We start from the raw sequence: 21045 nt of genomic DNA, 5'->3' as shown, positions 1-21045 counted from the left end.
TATAGTTGCCTGTGGTTCTTTGTCTAGCCTCATGAGCTTTTTCTCTGTCAACTTAGGCATGTCTTTTATTGTTGTCCTTGTTCAGGTCATGTTTAGGCAGCCATATTAGTGACACTTTGTGAATATATCTTCTGATACTACTAGGAGACACAATCTCATAACAAGTACAGTTTTTCTGCCCCTCTTCCATTATGACTCCTGAGCCTACTATGTATGGCAGTTGTGTTATAGATGTATTAGTTGTGACTGGGCTCCACAACTGCATTTTGATTGGTAGTTGGCTAAGTTTCCAGGCAGGATTTTCCTCTGGCTGAGTAGTCCTTAAGTCCAAATAGAGAGCTGTTGTTTATCACCAAATACACAAGTCACTACTTCATGCTTAAGAATATCATGCCTTGTTGGTTCTTGTAGTTCACAGGTATTAACATAGTCAGGTACAACTGTTGGTTGCTTCCCTCCATTAGCAGCTTGTGTGGTGCCTCTACTGGGAAAGCTAGTTATCAGAAAGGAGAGTTCCATATTAGTTCCAACCCAGGGTACTCTGGGCCCTGTGCCTGAGGTGCCTGGTAATTTCACCAATAGGAATTACCATTTCTTGGGCAACCAAGGGCAACAACAATAACCTGTAATGTTTTAGGAGTCTCTTGGACAATCCTGACCAACAACTCAAAAGAGGGTTGTTCATTATCTGGTGTTGGGATTTTTGTCAGATAATTTTGGCTCTTGCAGAGGAGCTTTTGTCAGTTCAGATGATAAAATTACATTTAAACTGTATATGTGTATGTATACACACACTTACAGGTATTATAAGTATTTTTAGGTAGAGAGTTGATAGTATAATTCCTAATGACTTTTTGGACATCCATACTGTTATTTATCCTCCTTCCAATATTTATCTCTATCCTTTTTACTAATTAAACCCCACCCCATTTGCCCTTCCCCCTTCAGATCACTTGTGTCCTATTACTCCCTTCTCTTATTGCTCCTAACCTGCTCCTGACACACACAAAAGGCAGTCTTTTTACTTTGCTGGTTTCTGCAGTTAATTCTAGGTTATATTGTCACATTTAAGGGTTTGGAGCTGGGAACCACAGATGAGAAGAGTATATGTGATGTTTGTCTTTCTGAGTCTAAGTTATCTTACTCTTTTCTAGTTCCATCGATTTACTCATGATTTCATATTTTGTTATAGCTGAATAGTGTTCCATAGTGTATAAGCACCACATTTTCACCACCCCCTCATCAGGTGAATAACAGCTATTGTCAATAGAGCATCAATGAACATGGATGAGAAAGTATCTGTGGAGTAACATTGAGTCCTTTGGGTGTATGCAAAGGAGTGTATAACTGGATCATATTGTAGATTTATTTTTAGGTTTTTTGTTTGTTTGAGGATACTCCACAATGGTTTCCAGAGTGATTGGATCAGTTTACAATCTCATCCTCTCTAACATTTGCTGTTGGTTGTGTTGTTGACCTTTGCTGAAGTTGGAATAAGATGAAATCTCAAAATGTTTTAATTTGCATTTCTGTAATTGCTAGAGTCCATAAGCATTTTAAAGATATTTCTTAGCCATTTTTATTTCTTCTTTTGAGAATTCTGTTCAGATTCCAAACCAAATCTTTGAATAGGTCAGTTATTCTTCTTCTTTTTTGTGGTGATAAGGCTTGAACAGAGGGTCTCACATAGGGTAGATGAGTGTTCTATCACTGAGCTGCCTCCCCAGCATTCCTTCCCATTCTAAAAGCATTATGTTTAATTCCCTAATATCTGTCATAGGAGTCTTATTGTTATTCTCATTTCATAAGTAATAAAGGTAATGATAGAGAGGTTAAGTACTGAACCCTGTACCATAAAATATAGCCTGCATTTAAATCCAGACTACCTGGCTTCAGAGACTGTGAACACAATCATACTTCACAGCCCTTTTGTTAAATAGTTATCTTCCCTTGTCAGAATTAGAATAATGCTAGTAAGCTCACTCATGAAATTGATTTAATTAAAAGAAAGAATGGAAAACCTGGATTTTGCTTGTTTTGTTGCTGCTTTTCTCTTCTGCTCTGCTTTAGAGGTATCTGAAAGTCTGAATTAAATATTGAGTTAATAGAATGCTATGCAGTCCATTGGTAAAGGTTGTGTTTTGCTATAAGAGTTATTTTCTAGTGATGGTGTATTACTATTCCAAACAGCTGTTACCTCAGATATTATCTATTATAAAATTCTCTGTTCATTAAGGATATAAATGTTAGTGAATTCTAGTGTGTACACACTGAGTCCAAATAGCAATAGGCCAAGCTGTATTTTTGCAATGGTAGTTTCTTTGCACATACTGATCCAGGATTGAGTTATTTGAAATAAATGGGATCATAAAGCATTTTGAATCAGAATATCCCTCTGTGGGCAATTTCATGTGTTTTATATTTCCCTTCTTAAAATATTCCCCAGAAATTTATTTGAAAATCTTCAGAGATACAGAATAAGTGAAAATACTGCATTAACACCCTTAGAGCTACAACTTAAAATTTATCATTAACTTTTGTTATATATGCTGTATTACAAACTTACTTTTATAATCAGGTTGAGCTTGAAGGCTGTAGCTTGACTACATGATACAGAATATTACTTCTTTGTTTTATTGCCATCTTATTTTTCTGATGCATTTCAAAGTTGTTTCATAATACTGTAACACACATATCCTTAACTAGGATTCCGTATTTTTGTTTAAATTTATGTACAGTAAAAGGAACATATCATAATTCAGTAAGTTTTGACAAATGCTAAGGAAACAAAGACATTGTCATGATGGATATAGTTCACATATTGATAAACTTCCTGTAACAATCTAGACAATGATTTTGGGCTTGTATACTATATAATCTCTGTTGCAACTAATGAGTTGTGCTGTTACATGCATGAAGGCAATCTGATAAATTGTAAGCAAACAGGCATGGTTTTGTTCCAAAAACACTTAATTTGCAAAAATAGATGTTTCACCAGATTTTTTCTTCTATATCACAGTTTGCTTACCAATATAATTCTACATCTATTATTTAGGAATCTTCCCTCATGCCTCTTCTTTGTAAATCCTCTACACACCATACCAATGTCAACCACCATTGATTTTTAATTTTATTTTTTTAATTCATTTTATATACCAGTCACTCCCCCCCCCCATTCACGTCCCTTTAACCCAGCCCTCACCATAGATGAGTCTAGTCTATTTTAGACATTTATATATGTGGGAATAATACAATATATGCTTGGGTAAGGGGTAAGGCTTCTTTTATTGAACATGTTTTTGAGATTGAGCCATTTCTGTACAAAAGCAGCTCACTGTTTTACTATAGAATAATTTTAATTATGAATATACTAAATGTGTTTATCCCTCTACTATTTTTTAACACTTGAATGCTTTCTGAAGTTTTTACCCTGTGTGAATAAAACTGCTTTGAACATTCTTTTTGTGAGCATATTTTGGCATGGATAACAGCTAGGGTTATGTTTCATTGGGGCATAGAGTAAGTGGTTATGTTATTTATTTTTGTACTTTTAAAGAATTCTACCAAATGTGGTAGCATATGCCTTTAAACACAGCACTCTGGTGACAGGAGCAGGCAATGGATCTCTGTGAGTTTGAGGCAACATGGTCTATTTAACAATTCCAGACCAGACAGGGCTGTGTAGAGAGACCCTGTTGAAAGAAAAAGAGAGATGGGGAAGAGAAATGGGAGGAAGAAGGAGAAAGAGAGAAAGGGAAGGATGGAGGGAAGCAAAGAAAATAACAGTATTCTGAATTGCCTGCACTATTTTACACTAGCATCAGCAATGTATTGAATGTTATTCACCCTGACCAACATGTGGGGTGTTAATATTTTTTTAGACAGTGTCTTGAATTTGTTACATAGTTGAGACTGGCCTTGCATTTGTGATTCTCCTATCTTAACTTCCCACGTTGTAGGATTACAGGCATGTGCCACTATGTCTTGTTTGGTGTTTTAAGTTTTAGTGACTTTGGTGGATGTTAGTGAGTCTCATTGTGGTTTTAAAAATATTTATTTTAAATTATATGCATAATTGCTTGCATGTGCAAGTGTATATAGATGACCTTAGAACTGGAGTCACAAGTGTTTATAAGCTTCCTGATGTGTGTGCTGGTAGTGAACATTAGCAAGAGCAGTTCATGTGGTTTTATTTTCCTTGAGCATCATTTCTTGTATTTGTTACTCTATATTCTTTTTTTGTTAAGCATGTAGTTCATTTGTCCACTTTATCTTACTCTTATCGTTTTACTGACTTATAGGACTTCTTTATATATTCATCATGATATCAGTCCTTTCTCAGATACATGCTTTACAATATATTCTCCAATCTGTGGTTTGCCTATTTATTTTTGTAATATTCTCAGTTATGAGACAAAGTATTTAATTTGAGGAATCTAATTGATGAAAACTAACTGTTGTTTTGTATGACCTAAGAAACCTTTGTAGCTATGTTCCAAAGATACTCTGTAATATATTATGAGATTTTTTTGGTGGCATGTCTTATATTAATGTCTGTGTACATTTTTAATTAGTTTCTATAAATGATGTGAAGTAGAGGGTGAATGTTCATTTTTTTGACATCCCATTATTTCAGCATGATTTATTGAAAATATGTTGCCATCTCCACATTCTTAACAAGCCTGTTTGATTATGGGTCCTGTTTTATAAGTATGAAAGCAGTCTCCACGTGGTTTTGATTTGTATATTCTTGAAGACCCCTGGTGGTGAACATCTTTTCATATATTTTTAGGGTCTTTTTATATTTTAACTTATTCAGAGGGATGCCTACTGAAATATTTTGCCCACCTTTTAATTTTTTCAATTTTATGATTTAATCATAAGAATTATTTATGAATTTTTAATAGTAGACTAGATAGTTTTCATAATCTGCATGTCTTTTGTCTTTATTGATGATGTCTTTTGTGGCATAGTTCAATTTATGTTTACTTTAATTGCTTCACACATTCCATGTCACACCTAAGAAGCTATTGCCTAATTCAAAATTATGAATATTTCTGCCTAAATTTTCTTTTAGCAGTTTTGAATTTTGGTTTTTAAATCCAAGTCTTTGATCTACTCTGGATTATTTTTTCTGTGTACTTGGAGGTTCATTTTCATTCTTTTCATGTGCATATCCGGTTTTCCAAGGACCATCTACTCATACTGGGCTTGACAGTAGCTTGCTGGTCGTAAGCCTGCTTGTGTTATGAGTAAGGTTTTTTTCTGCCGGCCTGTCCCAGTGCCACGCCAGCCCCAAATAACACACAGAGACGCTGTATTTGATATAATTCTGTTGGCCACTTACTAGTTTCTTATCGGCTAGCTCTGTCTTAATTATTAACCCATTTCTATTAATCTAAGTACTTCCATGTGGTCTTGTCTTACCAGAGAGAGGCTGGCATTCTTCTCTCCCCGTCCTCCATCTTGGATCCTCCTCCCTACTACTTCCTCTCTCCTCCTTGTCTCCTAGTCATGCCTATCTTCCTTTCCTATGGCCAACAGTGCTTTATTCATTAACCAATACAAGAATCATATTTACAGAATGACATCTCCCATCATTATTCGAAAAAGCGTCACTTCTCTTTTTCAAAGACATGGTTTATTTGTGTAGCCACATCTCAGTTCTTTTAGATTTATTTATTTATTATTCATTTTTTTACTGTGATAGTAGAGATTCAATCTAGGGCCACACACATAATAGGGCAGCACTTTATCACTGAACTACATCCCCAGCCTTAACAATGTTTTGTCTGTTGTGTATGGGCAGGCATGTACCATGATATACATGTAAAATTCAGAGAATACTGAGATTTGGTCCTCACTTGATTAGGCTTGTCTGTTGTTCACTGCTAGGAAAGCTATGCTAGCTGGCCCAGGATTTTCTGGAGATTCTCTTGTATATGCCTACCATCTTGCCATAGAAGCAAGGATTACTGTCACACTCTGTTGTCACACCTAGATTTAATTGGGTTCTACAGATTTGAACTCAGGACCTCATACTCATGTGGCAAATACATATTCCACTGTGCCATCTTCTCAGTGCCATGTTTTTATATTTTGAGACTGGGGTTCACTAAGTTGCCTAGGCTAGGTTTGAACTCATTCTTTAACTGAATCAGTTTTTGAAATTATGATCCTTCTTCTGCCTCCTGAATCTAAGATTAAAAGCCTATGCCACCATGCTTGGTTTTTATTTTATTTTGAGATATGATTTCTCTGGGTTTCTCAGGCTGGCCTTAATTTCTAACTCCATCTCTAGTCCCACTGATGATTATTTTAAATGGGGTCTCACATTGTAATTCTGACTGGTCTGGAGTTCACTCAGTTGCCCAAACCATATTCAAACTTGTACCAATCTTTGTACCTCAGTCTCCTGAGTATTAGGATTACAGACATAAGCCACCATACTTGGCAATGGATTTCAAATATTGAAATAACCTTGTATCCTTGTCATACATAAACTTGTTTGGACATAGTATGTCATTTTAAATAAATTACTGGATTTGATTTACTAGTATTTTGTCAAGAGTAGGGAGCAATGAATATGTACGTGCTTACTTGTTTGGGCTTAGCTCAGTTTCTCTACTCATAGAGTCAGGACCTCTTGCCAAGGGAATGGTACTTCCCACACTGGCTGAGCCTTCTCACATCAGTTAATCTAATTAAGACAATCCTCCATAGACATTTGACAGTATAGAGAATTATTTTCCTTTTTAGTTAGTACCAACAGAGACCCAATGAGAGTTGAAACAGAGCCTGAAGACTAAGCAATAGATAAAACTAAAACAAATTAGCCAGGTTATGGTGGCTCAAACCTATAATCCAAGCACTTGGGAGGTTGAGACAGGAGGACAGAAGCTGCCCTGAACTATATAGTGAATATACAATAATGAGATAATGTTTCAAGAAAAATAAATGTACTTAATTTAAACAATAGAAAGGAACTAAAAGAAATGAATAAGGCATCCAAATGAGGTGTGCGCACAATTTCAAAAGAGATCAAAACAGGCAAGAGGAGCTGAGAATGGAGCTCAGTTGGTAGAGTACTTGTCAAGCATGTACAATTCCCTGGGTTTGTTCGCAGCAACACATAAATGGGGCATGGTAGTATGTGCCTGTATAATCCTAGCACTTGAGAGATAGGCAGACCAGGAGTTCAACATCATCTTCTGCCAAGGCCAGCCTGCAATACATGAGACTTATCTTTTTTAAATGCATATTGAAGACTGTAGAGGTGACTTGGCCATTACAGGCTACATTTACAAACAGACAGATGTATAATGCTTGAGGATATAGCTCAATGAAAGATAATGTTTCTAGCATGTATAAAGCCAGTTTGATTCCCAGCATTTAAAAAATAATAATAGAAAGACTGAATAAGTAAACATGTAAAAACATCCAGTCAAAGTACTGGAAAAAGAGTGTGAAACAAAAAAAAAATTAAAACATTAAATCATTTTAAATTTTAAACATTTAAAAACTTCCCACTTTGGCTTACAGATATACAATAGACCCATAAGACTGAGGGAATTCTCAACAGGGCAATCCCCCATCCATCCTAACACACATTAAAATTACATTTTTGCAACAAACAAACAAATAAAACAAAGCAAAACAAAACCCAAAAGATTTACTACCAATTAGAAACAAAACAGTGAAATCTATATCCAAAAAGAGGATCTTGTCAGTGCTTCTTTAAACGGTATCAAGCTGTCAGTGCTAAGTGTTTGCAATAGTGACAGTTACTGTTTATTTTTCTTTTATAACATTGATCCACTATATTCATGCAGTTAAAAATTATAAAAGACTAAACCAATGTAACAATGACCACATATATACCCCATCAGTCACCTCTTAAAAGTAACAGAAATTGTCTTCTAAAATGAGAACACATTCCCAATAGCCAATAAATACTAAAGAGTGCAACCTACAGTTCATAAATATTGAAGAACGTGAACGAATGGAAACTGATAGATCACATCCAGATGGAAAGAATATCTGTAAAAATTAAAGCTTTATACATATATACATAGGAGAAACTATTGGAATGTTTGGAGTGACTTTTTTTGTGGAACTTATTGGGGAAATTAATTAAGAGCCAGCCCTAAGGCTTACAGTATTATTGTTTGCGGTGTTTTTTCTGGAGACTTTCTTCCAAACATTCAGCTTCCTTTAGCTTTGGCTGAGCTCTTTCTTTGGTGTGTGTGTTTTTATTTCTTTTCAAAATCTTGAAAGTCTTAGTTTCCTGTTGCATTTGGAGTACCTTTGTGAATTAGTGTTTTCTGAGAGGATTTTATTTGCCATCACATCTTGTCCACTTGTAAAAACTCGTGAAGACATTTCAGGGATGTTGGGTGTACACGTGGAAGAAAGTGGTATGAAAACAAAGCACTGCTCCTCTAGAGAGGGAGTCGCTTTTTAACAATGTGTTCTTAGCCTTTGCATTTGGGAGTCTGTCATTTACTAGACCATGTAATAAACACAATGGTTTAGCACAGGAGACACTAATCTCTGTGTTGAAGGCCAAAGAGTTAGGGCTGCTTACTGGGACACTGAGTTCCACAGCTAAATTGGATGCACTTCTTTTAATCCAAATTTGGTATCTTGCTTGATAAATATAATTTTTTTTCAAGACAAGGTTTCTCTTTATTGTTTTGGAGCCTGTCCTGGAACTAGCTCTGTAGACCAGGCTGGTGTCGAACTCACAGAGATCCGCCTGCCTCTGCCTCCTAAGTGCAGGTATTAAAGGTGTGTGCCACCAATGCCTGGATAACTTGTATTTGGGATTTTTTTTAAGATTTTATTTATTTATCATGTATACAGTGTTCTGCCTGCATGTATGTATGTGCTGCCACATTCTATGCATTTGTAGGATTTCTCTCCATTGTGAATTCTTTGGTGTCTAGTGAAAGTTAAGGAATAGTTAAAAGTTTTACATGTTCATTGCATTTGTAAGATATTACTATTATGAATTCTGTTTAATAAAGTTTGTGCTTTGTAATTAAAATCTACGTCACATCCCTATACCCTTGAAAATTTATCTTGCATGTGAATAGTAAGTTTTGAGTATTAATGACAAGTGCTCCTTTATATTTGTAAAGATATTTTGGACAAATGAGTTCTTTAATGTTTAATGTTTACTAGAATTATTGATCCACAGTTAAAGTTTTTATAAATTTTGTTAAATTGGTAAGTTTTGTCCAATATAAATATCTCTGTAATTACTTAGTATCCATCATTTACTAAAGACCTTTCTATTTTCTCTCTCTACATATATATGTATTTACACATTAGATCGTCTAATATCTATGTCTGGAATTTGATTAAACAATAATGGATGTTATTGGGCACAAAAAGATGTATTTTCTAATTTCAGAAGAACAAACTTTTTGATGACAGAACTCTAATTTATCACATTTAAAAGTTTGTTCTTTGTTTTTAACTATCTTATGCACAGACTTTTTGGTGATGTATAAAATCAAGCCCAGGGTCATGTGCACTCTAGGCAAGCACCTTACCACTAAGCTATCTCTCCAGCAGTGTCTGAACATTTTGCACGAGTGATTACTATAGTTCTATATTTGAAATTATTTAATTTAATAATTGAAGTGCGAATTAGGCCCCTTTCAGATTTCTCAAATTTCTTTTCAGAGGAACAAAAGTATGTTTCAAAATCATTGTGGACATTTACTTATTAGAAACATGGCTTATCAGAAGTAGCTGGCCTAACAAGAATATTCTCAGATGTTTTCTATTCTTGATTTCTGTTGGCAGTGACATTTTTCCCATTGTTAATATCATACACTGGTTATGTCTGTCATGATAGGATCTTACTTTCACCCACATGGTCATGGTCATAGTTTCAGTCTTCCATTGAATGTTCTTCTTCCCACATACCTCCTCTTGTTCTTTTTCAAATTTGTATTCTCTGTTTTTCATTAAGTGTTGATACACATACACACACACAAACACACACACACACACACACACACGTATACGTGGGTTTAAATTCTCCACAAAGACCAACAGGCAATTAAGGAATGCTGAGAGTGGAAGAATTAGTCTTTCTTCCCCAGGGAAGAGCACACCAATTGATTATCTAATACCAAATGGTTAGTCCTGAAAACATACATATAAGTAACGTTATATAGACCCAAGCATGTTGTATATATTTAAAATTAGTCATTTTTCCTTGTGCATGTTATGAGTTTTTGCTTGAACCCTAGAGAGGCATTTATCTTACTTATATTAGGCTTAGTGAAACAATTTCTAATGGGCCCAGTGAGTCTCTTCTTGGTGATAACATTCTTGCTTTTGTAATATACATACACAAGTCTTAAGGCCTGGTACTTTATAGGAATGTAGTGGGATCAAGAAAACTTGATAGAATTCATCGAGTGTAGGTTTGATGAAATGTGTCTTGGACCTTAATCTGGACCCACTAATGGAGAAACAACTGATAATGAATTGACTAGAGAATCTGAGGAATGTGTTGCATACAAATCTTAGCATAATTTTAAATCATGTTAGTGCTAGGGGAGTTTACTGATTGTCCATTCTGTTCCTCAATGCTGGGCTGCATTCCTGGCTGCTATGGTAGAAGTTGTCTACAATGTTAGGTATTATTTTAATGGATTAGTACATTCTAACATATCTGAGTTGTATATTTAGTTGTAAGAACACCTGAGAAATTATGATTTTTATTAGTCTGTCTTACTACTGTTTTATTCCTGAAATCAGTGGAATTATTTATTTATTATTTGAGCTCTATAGTACCCCTACAACCTTTGGGTGGTAAGGTTGAACTGCTCACCTTGTACACACTACCATTGAGCTATACCATCACCTGTAGGTATATCTGTATGAAGATAAATTATTGATTTGTGTAATGCTGGTTTTAGTAACCTTTCTGTGTAGTTTCTGGTAAACATATGTACTAATTTCTCTTACATTTATATCTAGGTGTATAGTGGATTATGTTAGGAAATTTTTCTAAAGCAGTTATTTAAAAAAAATTCACATCAGCAGTGTATGAGACTTCTATTGCTCTGTATCCTTACAAACACTATTTACTATCATTGTCCTAAATTGCAGCAGCTGTCATAGGTGTATTGTGGCAATATAGTTTTAAATTTTGATTGTTGATTACATTTAGTTGTGTGTGTACACATACATGCATGTGCATGTATGGAGGTCAGAGAACAACTTCTGCCATGTGGTTCCTAGACATTGAACTTGGATGTCAGGCTTTGCAGCAAGTATGTTTACCTACTGAGCCATCTCTGACCTGGGAATGTAGTTTTTACTTGCATTTCCTGGACAAGTAATGACACTGAATATCTTTTCATATAATTATTAGAAATCCAAGCCTTTTAAAAAGCTTGTTTTAATATGAAATAGTTTTTAGCCTTTTTCTTCTATTTGTGTGTGGGAAGAGAGGGTGTAATAAGGTTTTAAACCCAGAGTTCTATGCTAGTGATCTGCTTCCCAGTTTTTTATTCATCATGATAGTATTGAAAGCTAGGTGCCCCCCCCTCTGTTTGAGAGAGATCTGTCTGTGTTTGTGTGTTTCTGAATTTGTATTACATTGAATTTTCTCATGATTTGATTTGTATCATGTTTTATTTTAAAGATTTTATTTTTCAAATAAAGGCTTTTTCTTAAATTTATCTTATTTTATGTACATTGGTGTTTTGTCATGGGTGTCAAGTCCCCAGGAACTGGTATTACAGACAGTTGTGACCTGCCATGTGGGTGCTGGGAATTGAACCTGGGAAAGAGAAGTCAGTGTTCTTAACCACTAAGCCATCTTTCCAGCCCCTGCATCATGTTTCTTTCTTTCTTTCTTTTTTTTTTTTTTTTTTTTTTTTTTTTTGTTTTGCTTTTGTTGTTGTTGCTTTTAATCAAGAATACTATGTAACTGTTATGGAATTCTTTCCAGTGCATCATATTCAAGGAATCAGTTTATTTGAGTATTTGTGAGATTAATCTCTATCACAGGGTTTAAGTGGGGCTTTTCCGGCTGTTTAAATCTATTTACTCCTTTATAGTTCATTTATTTATGAAAAGATGGTTTACAATTTTAAAAATATCTTTTCAACAGATTCCTTTTTTGTAGTTTAAAAAGTTTAATTACATTTATTTATTTGGGTGAGATGGTATGCACCACTGTAGATAACTGTGGAATTCAAGAGGACAGTTTATAAGCGTTTTTGTTCTCTCCATCTACCATGAGAGTTATAGGGATTGAACTTTTTCATTTTTTCATTAGCATATACTATATACATACATATATAAATGGGTTTTCATTAGGATGTTTTCATATGTGTGTGTAATGTTTTTTCATTGCTCCTCCATCCACAACCCTTTCTTGTCTCACTTTCATTCCTGAGTATAAGAGTGCAATGACCTTAGTTGTCTGGAAGAAAGCATTCTGCAATACTTCATACGTTCTCTCTGTCCCTTCTACGTGTTCCCTGAGCCTTGAAAGGGTAGTAGCGATCTACTACTTAGGGCTCAGATTTCAGTACTCAGTCACTGTCAGCACTTTTACCAGTTGTGATTCTTTTTAGTAACTACCACCCACTGTAAATACAAGCCTATCTTGTATCTGAAATTTGCTACAGCAATGGTTTGTGGGGATAAACAGATATATTTAGAAGGCAATTTGACAGGTATATTATGTCCAGTTAAAAACACAACAGCAGTAGCTTCCCCACTATGGGACTTTCCCAGCCATGAGCTTTTGATCAGGTTTCCAATACCAAATGTGGTTTCCTTCTTGTGGGATAGCCCTCAAATCCAATCAGACAGCTGTTGGTTACAACCCATAATAGATATGCCACTCTTCCACCTGTTGCCATGTCTTTCATAGCTATTTATCAGTGTGGCATGCAGGTTTAAACTGAAGGATAGTCTCCAAAGTAAGACTGTTAATGACAATTCTCTACTAGAAGCTGCATAATCCCTTGCAGCTCTATGAAAGAGCCAGCACAGAGGGAACTTCCAGTTCAGTTACTCCTTGATTTCCCTACCAGAGAATGTGCCATCTTCAGCTGCTCACCTGTAATTCCAGTGCTTGGTATTGAAGACAGGATCCCTGGGACAAGCTGCCTAGCTAGACTAGCCAAGCTCTAGGCTCAGTTGAAATCCTGATGCAATGTAAGGAGTATCAATGACATTGATGTTGGGCTCTCACGCTTATAACCACATGTGTGCCCACACAGGTGAACATGCATACACATCATACCACATCCATATAATTAAAATTTAAACTATTATTGAGGTGATATGTTTATTGGCAAGTTCTCCCACCTTGATTTATGATCTAATTTAAAAACATGCATTGCCTTTGTCATAGCTCTTTTGCTTCCTTTAATCTACACTAGTTCCTCAAGCCTTTACCTTTCATTAGTTTGATCTCTCTGAAGTGTGAATATACTTTAGTTTGATTCTCTCTGAATCCTCTTCCTCTTTAGTTCAAGTTATAATTTTTTGGGGTCAGGAATACCATGTAAGTGTTAAGTGTGGCTGTGTTGTTCTTTCTATACCATGTTGTCTTAACATCAAAGGATTAAATTTGATTTATGTGGTTAAGATGATACTTTCTACATACTTGTTATTGTAAAGTTACCACATTTGCCTTTGTAATTAAAAAGCAATCTGTAAGGACACATTTTGAAACTATGTAATTACATTGTTCTTCATCCAACTTTTGCTAGTTTTAGCATCCATTATGAATTTTCCACATTCCTTCTTCTATTCATTAATTACCTTTTTTTTTTTTTTTAGAATTGCCTTTTTTTTTTTTTTTTTTTTTTTTTTGAGGCAGAGTTTCTCTGTAGTTTTGGCGCCTGTCCTAGAACTAGCTCTGCAGACTAGACTAGCCTTGAACTCATATAGACCCTCCTGCTTATGCCTCCTGAGCTCTGGGATTAAAGGCTGTGCCACCATCACCTTGCTTTGTTTGTTTATATCAGTGTGAACTCACTTATTTTATTGAATAGACTATATTTTTATTACTTACTTTGACACCAAATTGTTCAAGATTTGACATTGGTGGTCCTTTGATTTATTTTTATGATATGATTCTCTCACTCTTTGAGTTCTTTTTGCCACAGTAAGGTTATCTTATGAGTTTAGTAGCAATTTCTCCAAAGCATCTGCAACCTTCATAACTTATAATAGAAACTAAGATATGAGCAATTTACTGGTTTGTCTCTGTAATCCACTGTTAAAGAGCCTTGTATATAAACATTTTATATGTATGTATGTATATAGTATAGATGTATATTGTCCATATTTTTCTATAGAAAATTTGTTCAAATATGTTATAAATGGACAGGACCAAAAAGGGATTGAAAATAGGGTGGGGAAATAGAGGAATGTAAGTGGAGTCATAGTTTATAGAAGAACTCAACTCATGGAAAGGAGCTCCAGTCTAGTGTGGCTTAAAGAAGAGATGCGAAACTAGAGAGCCAGGAACGGACCAGTTCACTGAGGAATTTATTTGCCCTCTGAAGGAACTCAGTCTTTTAGAACATGAGGAGTCATCATAGGAAGTTTGATTGGGTAAGGAATAATTATTTCTGTTAGATTTACATTTTCATATTCTTTCTGTTGCTAGTGGCAATTCATAAAGGATAGATTACATATATGTTGAGAATTATGTTTCAGTGGGATTGATATTTGCCTTCTTTAATTAAATTTGATTCACTGATTTATTTTCTTGTAGAATTGCAGTAACTCAGGATTCATCTATTCTCTGACAGATAACACAAACAAGAATTAAAACAGTATTAAGTGGTATTTTTATTCATTTATTATTTTTTAAGACAGGATCTTATTGTGTAGATCTGGCTGGCCTGAAACTCACTTTATACATCAGGCTGGTCTCCAACTCAGAGAGATCCACCTCCAGAGTGCTGAGATAAAAGAAGTGTACCTCCATGTCTGCCAAAACACTGTTAACTTTTAATGAAAATACCTTACGTAAGAAATAATTCATCTACTGTTAGTAATAGAGTTGATAGAGTCATTGGATAATAAAGACATTCTACCTGGTTTACAAAGTTAAAAAAATGAAATGTAGCAATGATGTTTTTTGAAATAGCAATATGAATCTTATCATGAACTTGGCTGTTATCATAATAGGTGTTATTACTACATTCTTTACAGCCTGTATCCCAACCAGTTGGTGCTGAACAACATGCAGCTCTTCAAAATCCAGAGTTTGTTCGAAGGTAAGTATCATCATCTTAGTACCTAGAAATCAGTGGTGGCATGCGAACACATGTCATTGTATGCTTAAAGTCCCTTGAATAGAGTGATCTTTTATTCTTGTGTTTGTGCAATTTTAATAAAATTTAGATGAATTTTATTCCTTAAATATTTATACTAATTGCCAGGTGGTATTGGCACATGCCTTTAAACCCAGCACTGGGGAGGCAGAGTCAGGTGGATCTCTGTGAGTTCAAGGCCAGAACTATTACAGAGAGAAAACCTGTCTCAAAAAAAGAAAAAAATTCATAGTAATCATATAGATTGTGAAATTATTGACCATATTGTCCATTTTATTTTGTTTATATTATTCTATTCTACAAAGTAAATAAAAATTATGTAAAGTAGAATTTTAGCTTATCTCACAAAATAAATTGTAACAAGATAAGTTACTATATTATTGGTAGTTTTAAAATAGTTTTTTTCATATGTTATTCAGATTGGGTAATTTGTATTATGTTTTCTAACTTACTGATTCTTTTCTGTGTCTTTTTCCAATTCAGTGAAGTTTTATTTCTGTGGTTCTATGTTTAGTCCTATAACGTACATTTGGTTCTTTTTTGATCTTCTGTGTCTCAGTGACTATTTTTCTCATTTGCTTCAAATGCAGTTGCAATTGCCTGTTGAAGTTTGTTTGTTTTTTGTTTTTGTTCATTTCATTTCTGGGGATGGAAACCAGGGTCTTTGCACATGTTAGGTGAGCACTGTACCACTCAGTCCTTTGCTGGAGTTGGCTTCCCTTTCCATTTTTTTTTTTTTTAATTTCTTTCTTTTTTGTATTGGGGACCAAACCCAGGGCTTTGTGCACACTAGACAAGTAGTCTGTCACCAAGCTGTTATTTGTTTGTTTGTTTGTTTGTTTTCAAGTTTTTAGGGTTCTTAGCCAGTCTTACTTTTGCTTTTTTCAGTTTTGATTGCCCTCCTGTGTTTGTCTAGTTTAGTATTTCCAGAATTCTTCAAGTTGTACTTAGGAAAAATGAGCAAGTAAAGTTTAGTTTCTGTCACCTTGTTCCAAAAGCAATTTTTTAGATTTATTTTATTATGCTTCCAAATGTTCTGCATCTATATATTTGCACCACATGTGTGTCTGGTGCCTATAGGTCTCAGAAGAAGGCATTAAATCCAGTGGAACTAGTATTAAAGACAGTTGTGAACTGTGGTTTCATATGTGGGTGCCAGGAATTGAACCCAGGTCCTCTGCAAGAGTAGTAAATGCTTTTAATCACTGAACCCTCTCTCTAGTCTTAAGCTAGTATTTTAAGGAAACCTTTGAATCTGTAAAGTATTATTTCATGAGATAAATTGGGAGGGTGTGCTAGGGATGGAACCCCAACCTTGTATATGCTGCACAAGCACTATATACATCTGAGTTTCATCTTTAGCCCCTACGAGCATTAGTAATCTGTGATCTTCTACTACTTGTACTTACATATATACTTTACATAAAGACATAGAAATAATTTTGTTTTGTTCTTTTTTGTACATATTTTCAGAGATGATTCATGGAAGGGACTCACCAAAAAATAATGTAAAAGATATTTTTGGGAAAAAAAAAAAAGATTTGTTGGTACTTGCTAATTTCAAATGTATTTGTTGGAATTTTTATATTTAGTAATTATTTTTGAGTTTATTAAAGAAAAGAAAAAATAGATTTTTTTTTCAAAAAAGCTTACCCTTTCATATTTTTCCATTTGTTTCTTTTATTTTTGAGATTAGAATGTAGGTAGATCATTTTTCCCTTCCTTATCCTCTCACCAAACCTCTCCCATATACCCCTCCATGCTCTCTTTCAAACCTGTGGCCTCTTTTATTTTTTTAAAATTGTTGTTACGTGTGTGTGTGTGTGTGTGTGTGTGTGTGTATTATGTAAGTATGTATGTATGTATTCCTAAATGTAACCTTCTCAGACTATATAATGTTACTTGTATGTATGTTTTCAGGGCTAACCATTTGGTATTAGATATCCAGTTAAAATGCTCTTACCTAAAGGCTATTTCTCCCACTCTCAGCATTTCTTAGTTGCCTATAATATTTTGACTGGGGTTGATGCATCCTTAGTGTCTATCATTCAGTTCCTACCCTACCCTCCACCCCAGTACATCTTGGCATGTCTGTTTTTGTACTTGTTCAGCTTGTCTTTAGGCAGTCATATTGGTGAACTTTATGTGTTTCCACTGACATTACTAGGAGACACAGTCTCACATCAAACTCCATGATCCTCTGGGTCTTACAATCTTTTGTTCCCCTAATCTACAATGTTCCCTGAGCCGTAGGTGTGTGAGTGTTCTGTAGATGTATCAATTCAGATAGAGCTCCACAACTTTGTATTTTAATTGGTTCGGGTTTTTATATAGTAAACTCTGTTGCAAAGAGAAGTTTCTTTGATGAGGAATAAAGACTACACTTACCCATGAGTTTAAGTACAAATGTCTATGATTGCTGTTAGTGAGTATGCTGGTTTAGTAAATTAGTGGTTATAGTTTCTCTTCTAAGATCCATGACTTAATTAGTAATTAATATATATATAATATATGTATATTATATATATATGAATGAATGAGACAGGATTTCTCTGTAGCTTTGGAGGCTGTCCTGGAACAAGCTCTTGTAGACCAGGTTGGTCTCAAACTCACAGAGATCCGCCTGCCTTTGCCTCCCAAGTGCTGAGTTAAAAGCGAGCACCACCAATGCCTAGCCTTCATTACTTGTTTTACCCCCTGAATTATTTCTGTCTCCTACACTTACTCTGTTTATCTTTTGTTGAAATTTATCTCCTTTTTGGAGTAAGAATGTGTATTCATTTTAGAAAAATTGACCAAGAGAATCTCCTAAATTAACAAAAAAAAAAAAAATCCCATAATAAAAGTTTTCATAGTGGCCTATGACTGCCAGTGTCTTTCTTTTATTCTTATTACTGGGATAAAAATGTGCAACAAGTATATATGATATCTCATTTTTTATAACATTCTAAAACAGCTTTATTGAAATATAATTTGTGGAACTGGAGAGACAGTTCAGCAGTTAAGCACAGTGGCTGCTCTTTCAGAGGACCAGAGTTCAATTACCAGTACCTGCATGGTGGCTCACAACCATGTGTAACTCCATTCAGACATACATGCAGGCTTACCAACCATACACATAAAATAAAAATGAATAAATGTTTAAGAAAAAAAACCAATTGATCTATCATATCCACCCATTTATCTTGTATAATTCAGTGGTATTAAGTATATTCACAGTTATACAATCATAAAAGTTACATTGGTTGATTTTCCTTAAACTTACAATTTTATAATCTTAAGTTTTCTTTAGATTTTTATGATCAGGATTGGAATGAGTTATCTTTTTTTAAATATTAGCTTGAATCAAGATGTGACAGCTATGAAAGAAAACACCAATAACCCTGATACCCCAAGTGGAAATGGCAAACAGGACCGGATCAAACAGAGAAGAGCCTCCTGTCCTCGGCCAGAGAAGGGGACTAAATTTCAGCTTATTGTCCTTCAGGTCAGTGTGTATGTATAGCTGGATTACAGTTTGTGTAGAAGTCTTGGAGACTCAGGGAGGAGTGCTGTGGAAGTCAATGCAGAATATTGTGGAACCTTCTGTAAACTAACCTTTCCTTCATTCAAAATTTCTGATGAGAACACGATGTTGTAGTTAATTAAACTTGGAGATTATAGGATAAATAAAAGGATGAACATAAAATCCCTATAATCATGAATCAGAGCTTATCCGTTCTGTCTTTTTAGTTTGTTTTCATCTTCTTTCTATGTGTATGTCCAATGTTTCACATTTTAACATTGTAATAGTTTGAGTAATATTAGCAAAAATATTAATATTAACAAAAATATATTGAATTATTTTTGGTAGGTGTCCCAAATATTATGTGCTTATTTTTATCATGACCTTCCAAAATTCCTATATGATTAATAGTATACCCATCTTTACAAATACAGATGCCCATACCAGAGAAGTAATTTGCCTAAAATCATTCAACTACCAAATACTAGAGTCGGATCTGAAGGCAGATCAGAATTAAAGCCTGTATCTCTAACCAAAATGATTATGTTTCAGATGGATTATAAAACTTTATACAGTTTTATATCCTTTCTTTTTGAAAGCTTAATATATTATGTACATGTTTCTGATACCAGTAAATAATTTAATAATATATTTAAATGTCTGCAATACATAGTCCCTTGTACAGAGATATAATTTAATCATCCTTTTTCCCATTCTTCCTTTAGGTTCGTTCTGTAACTGTTGCTGAATATGTTGTATGTGAGCTCATCTAGTTACTCCCTGTAAAATGTTGTGATTGTATTTTCATTTTTATTGTTTTTAGTCAGAGTCTGATAATAGTCTAGGCATGCTTCAGACTTACAATATAATCAAGGATAACCTTGAATTTCTAATCCTCCTGCCTTACTTCCCAAGTACTGAGATTAGAGATGTGAACCACCATGATTGGTTTATGTGGTGCTGGGGATGGAATTCAGGGCTTTGTGCATGCTAGGCAAGCACTCTACCAACTGTTTTCCATCCCCAGCCAAGACAGCTTCTCTTAAACTGGGTAAATGTGTGCACTTAGGTATCAGTCTCTGGAGACAACATGGTGGAGTGTCAGCTGGAAACACACAACAACAAGATGGTCACTTTCAAGTTCGATGTTGATGGAGATGCGCCTGAAGATATTGCGAACTATATGGTAAGTATAGTAAGACAGAACTATTTTTCCTTTAGTGTATTCATTCTCTCTCCTTTTTCTCCTTTCTCTCACCCAACTTTCTTTTTCCCTTTGTTTTCTCTCCATTCATTCATGTTCATCACTTGATAGGATGTATGTAGTTTTATTTTTTAATTTGCACAGAGAAAACCTGATTATCAGGGAGACATTACTGCATTTCCTCTTGTTTTACTGTAGTTATCTGAGAAAAGATGAGATTTTTGGGATATTTTGTTTGATTTTTCAGATCTCTGGCTAATATAATACTATTATAAGCTTTAAATTAAAATTTCATTGCATAGGCACCTGATTAAATCAGAAACAAGCTGTCTAAGTAATTTTAATGTATGTAGCATTCTGCATAAAAGTATTGAAGTTCTGTTTTTCAATACATTTAGGTTTTTCTTTCATGTGTGAGTGTGCCGTGTATGTGATCTATGTGCACATTTGTGTGGGTATGTGTATAGAGTACAGAGGACACTGGGTAGCTTCCTCAACCACTCTCTATTTCTTTATGATATGTGTAAGTGTAGTGTTTGTGTGTGTTATGTATGTGCAAGTGTGTGTTCTGGTACATGCACTCATACCTACACCTTTAGAGGCTAGTGGAGGACTTCAGGTGTCCTCCTTTGTTATTCCCTGACTTACTCTTTGGAGCCAAAGTCTCTTCCTAATTCAGATGCTTGTGTTCAAATAGGCTGGCATTCAGCAAGCCCCAGAAATCTTCCTGTCTACCTACATTACTGGAGTTACAGACTTATGTGAGGCCATGCCATGTTTATTATATGGATACTTGGATCTGAACTTATGGTTGCTTAACAGGCACTCTTGTTTCAAGAGAGGGGTTCAAGATAGGGTTTCTCTGTGTAAGCCTGGCTGTCCTGGAACTCGCTCTATAGGTTAGGCTGGCCTTGAACTCACTGATATTCTCCTGCCTCTGCTGTGCACCACCACTTCCCGGCATATGCAAGCACTCTTAACAACTGAACAGTCTA

The 21045-nt window shown here is 34.9% G+C and overlaps 1 protein-coding gene across 1 annotated transcript in view; it reads left to right on the top strand.

The window, feature by feature from the left end:
• The window catches only part of Wnk3 (WNK lysine deficient protein kinase 3), a 126493-nt gene that overhangs the window by 69278 nt on the left and 36170 nt on the right, over nucleotides 1-21045 (top strand). Inside the window, exons 11-13 of the mRNA XM_051179541.1 lie at nucleotides 15220-15284; nucleotides 18681-18828; nucleotides 19916-20032. Coding sequence (XP_051035498.1) covers nucleotides 15220-15284; nucleotides 18681-18828; nucleotides 19916-20032 — 330 coding nt within the window. The remainder of the gene's footprint in view (nucleotides 1-15219; nucleotides 15285-18680; nucleotides 18829-19915; nucleotides 20033-21045) is intronic.

The sequence above is a fragment of the Phodopus roborovskii genome, unplaced genomic scaffold (assembly GCF_943737965.1).
Source record: "Phodopus roborovskii unplaced genomic scaffold, PHOROB, whole genome shotgun sequence".
Classification (NCBI taxonomy): Eukaryota; Metazoa; Chordata; class Mammalia; order Rodentia; family Cricetidae; genus Phodopus; species Phodopus roborovskii.
Note: the sequence above shows the minus strand (reverse complement) of the source record. Positions and strands in the feature narration are given on the sequence as shown.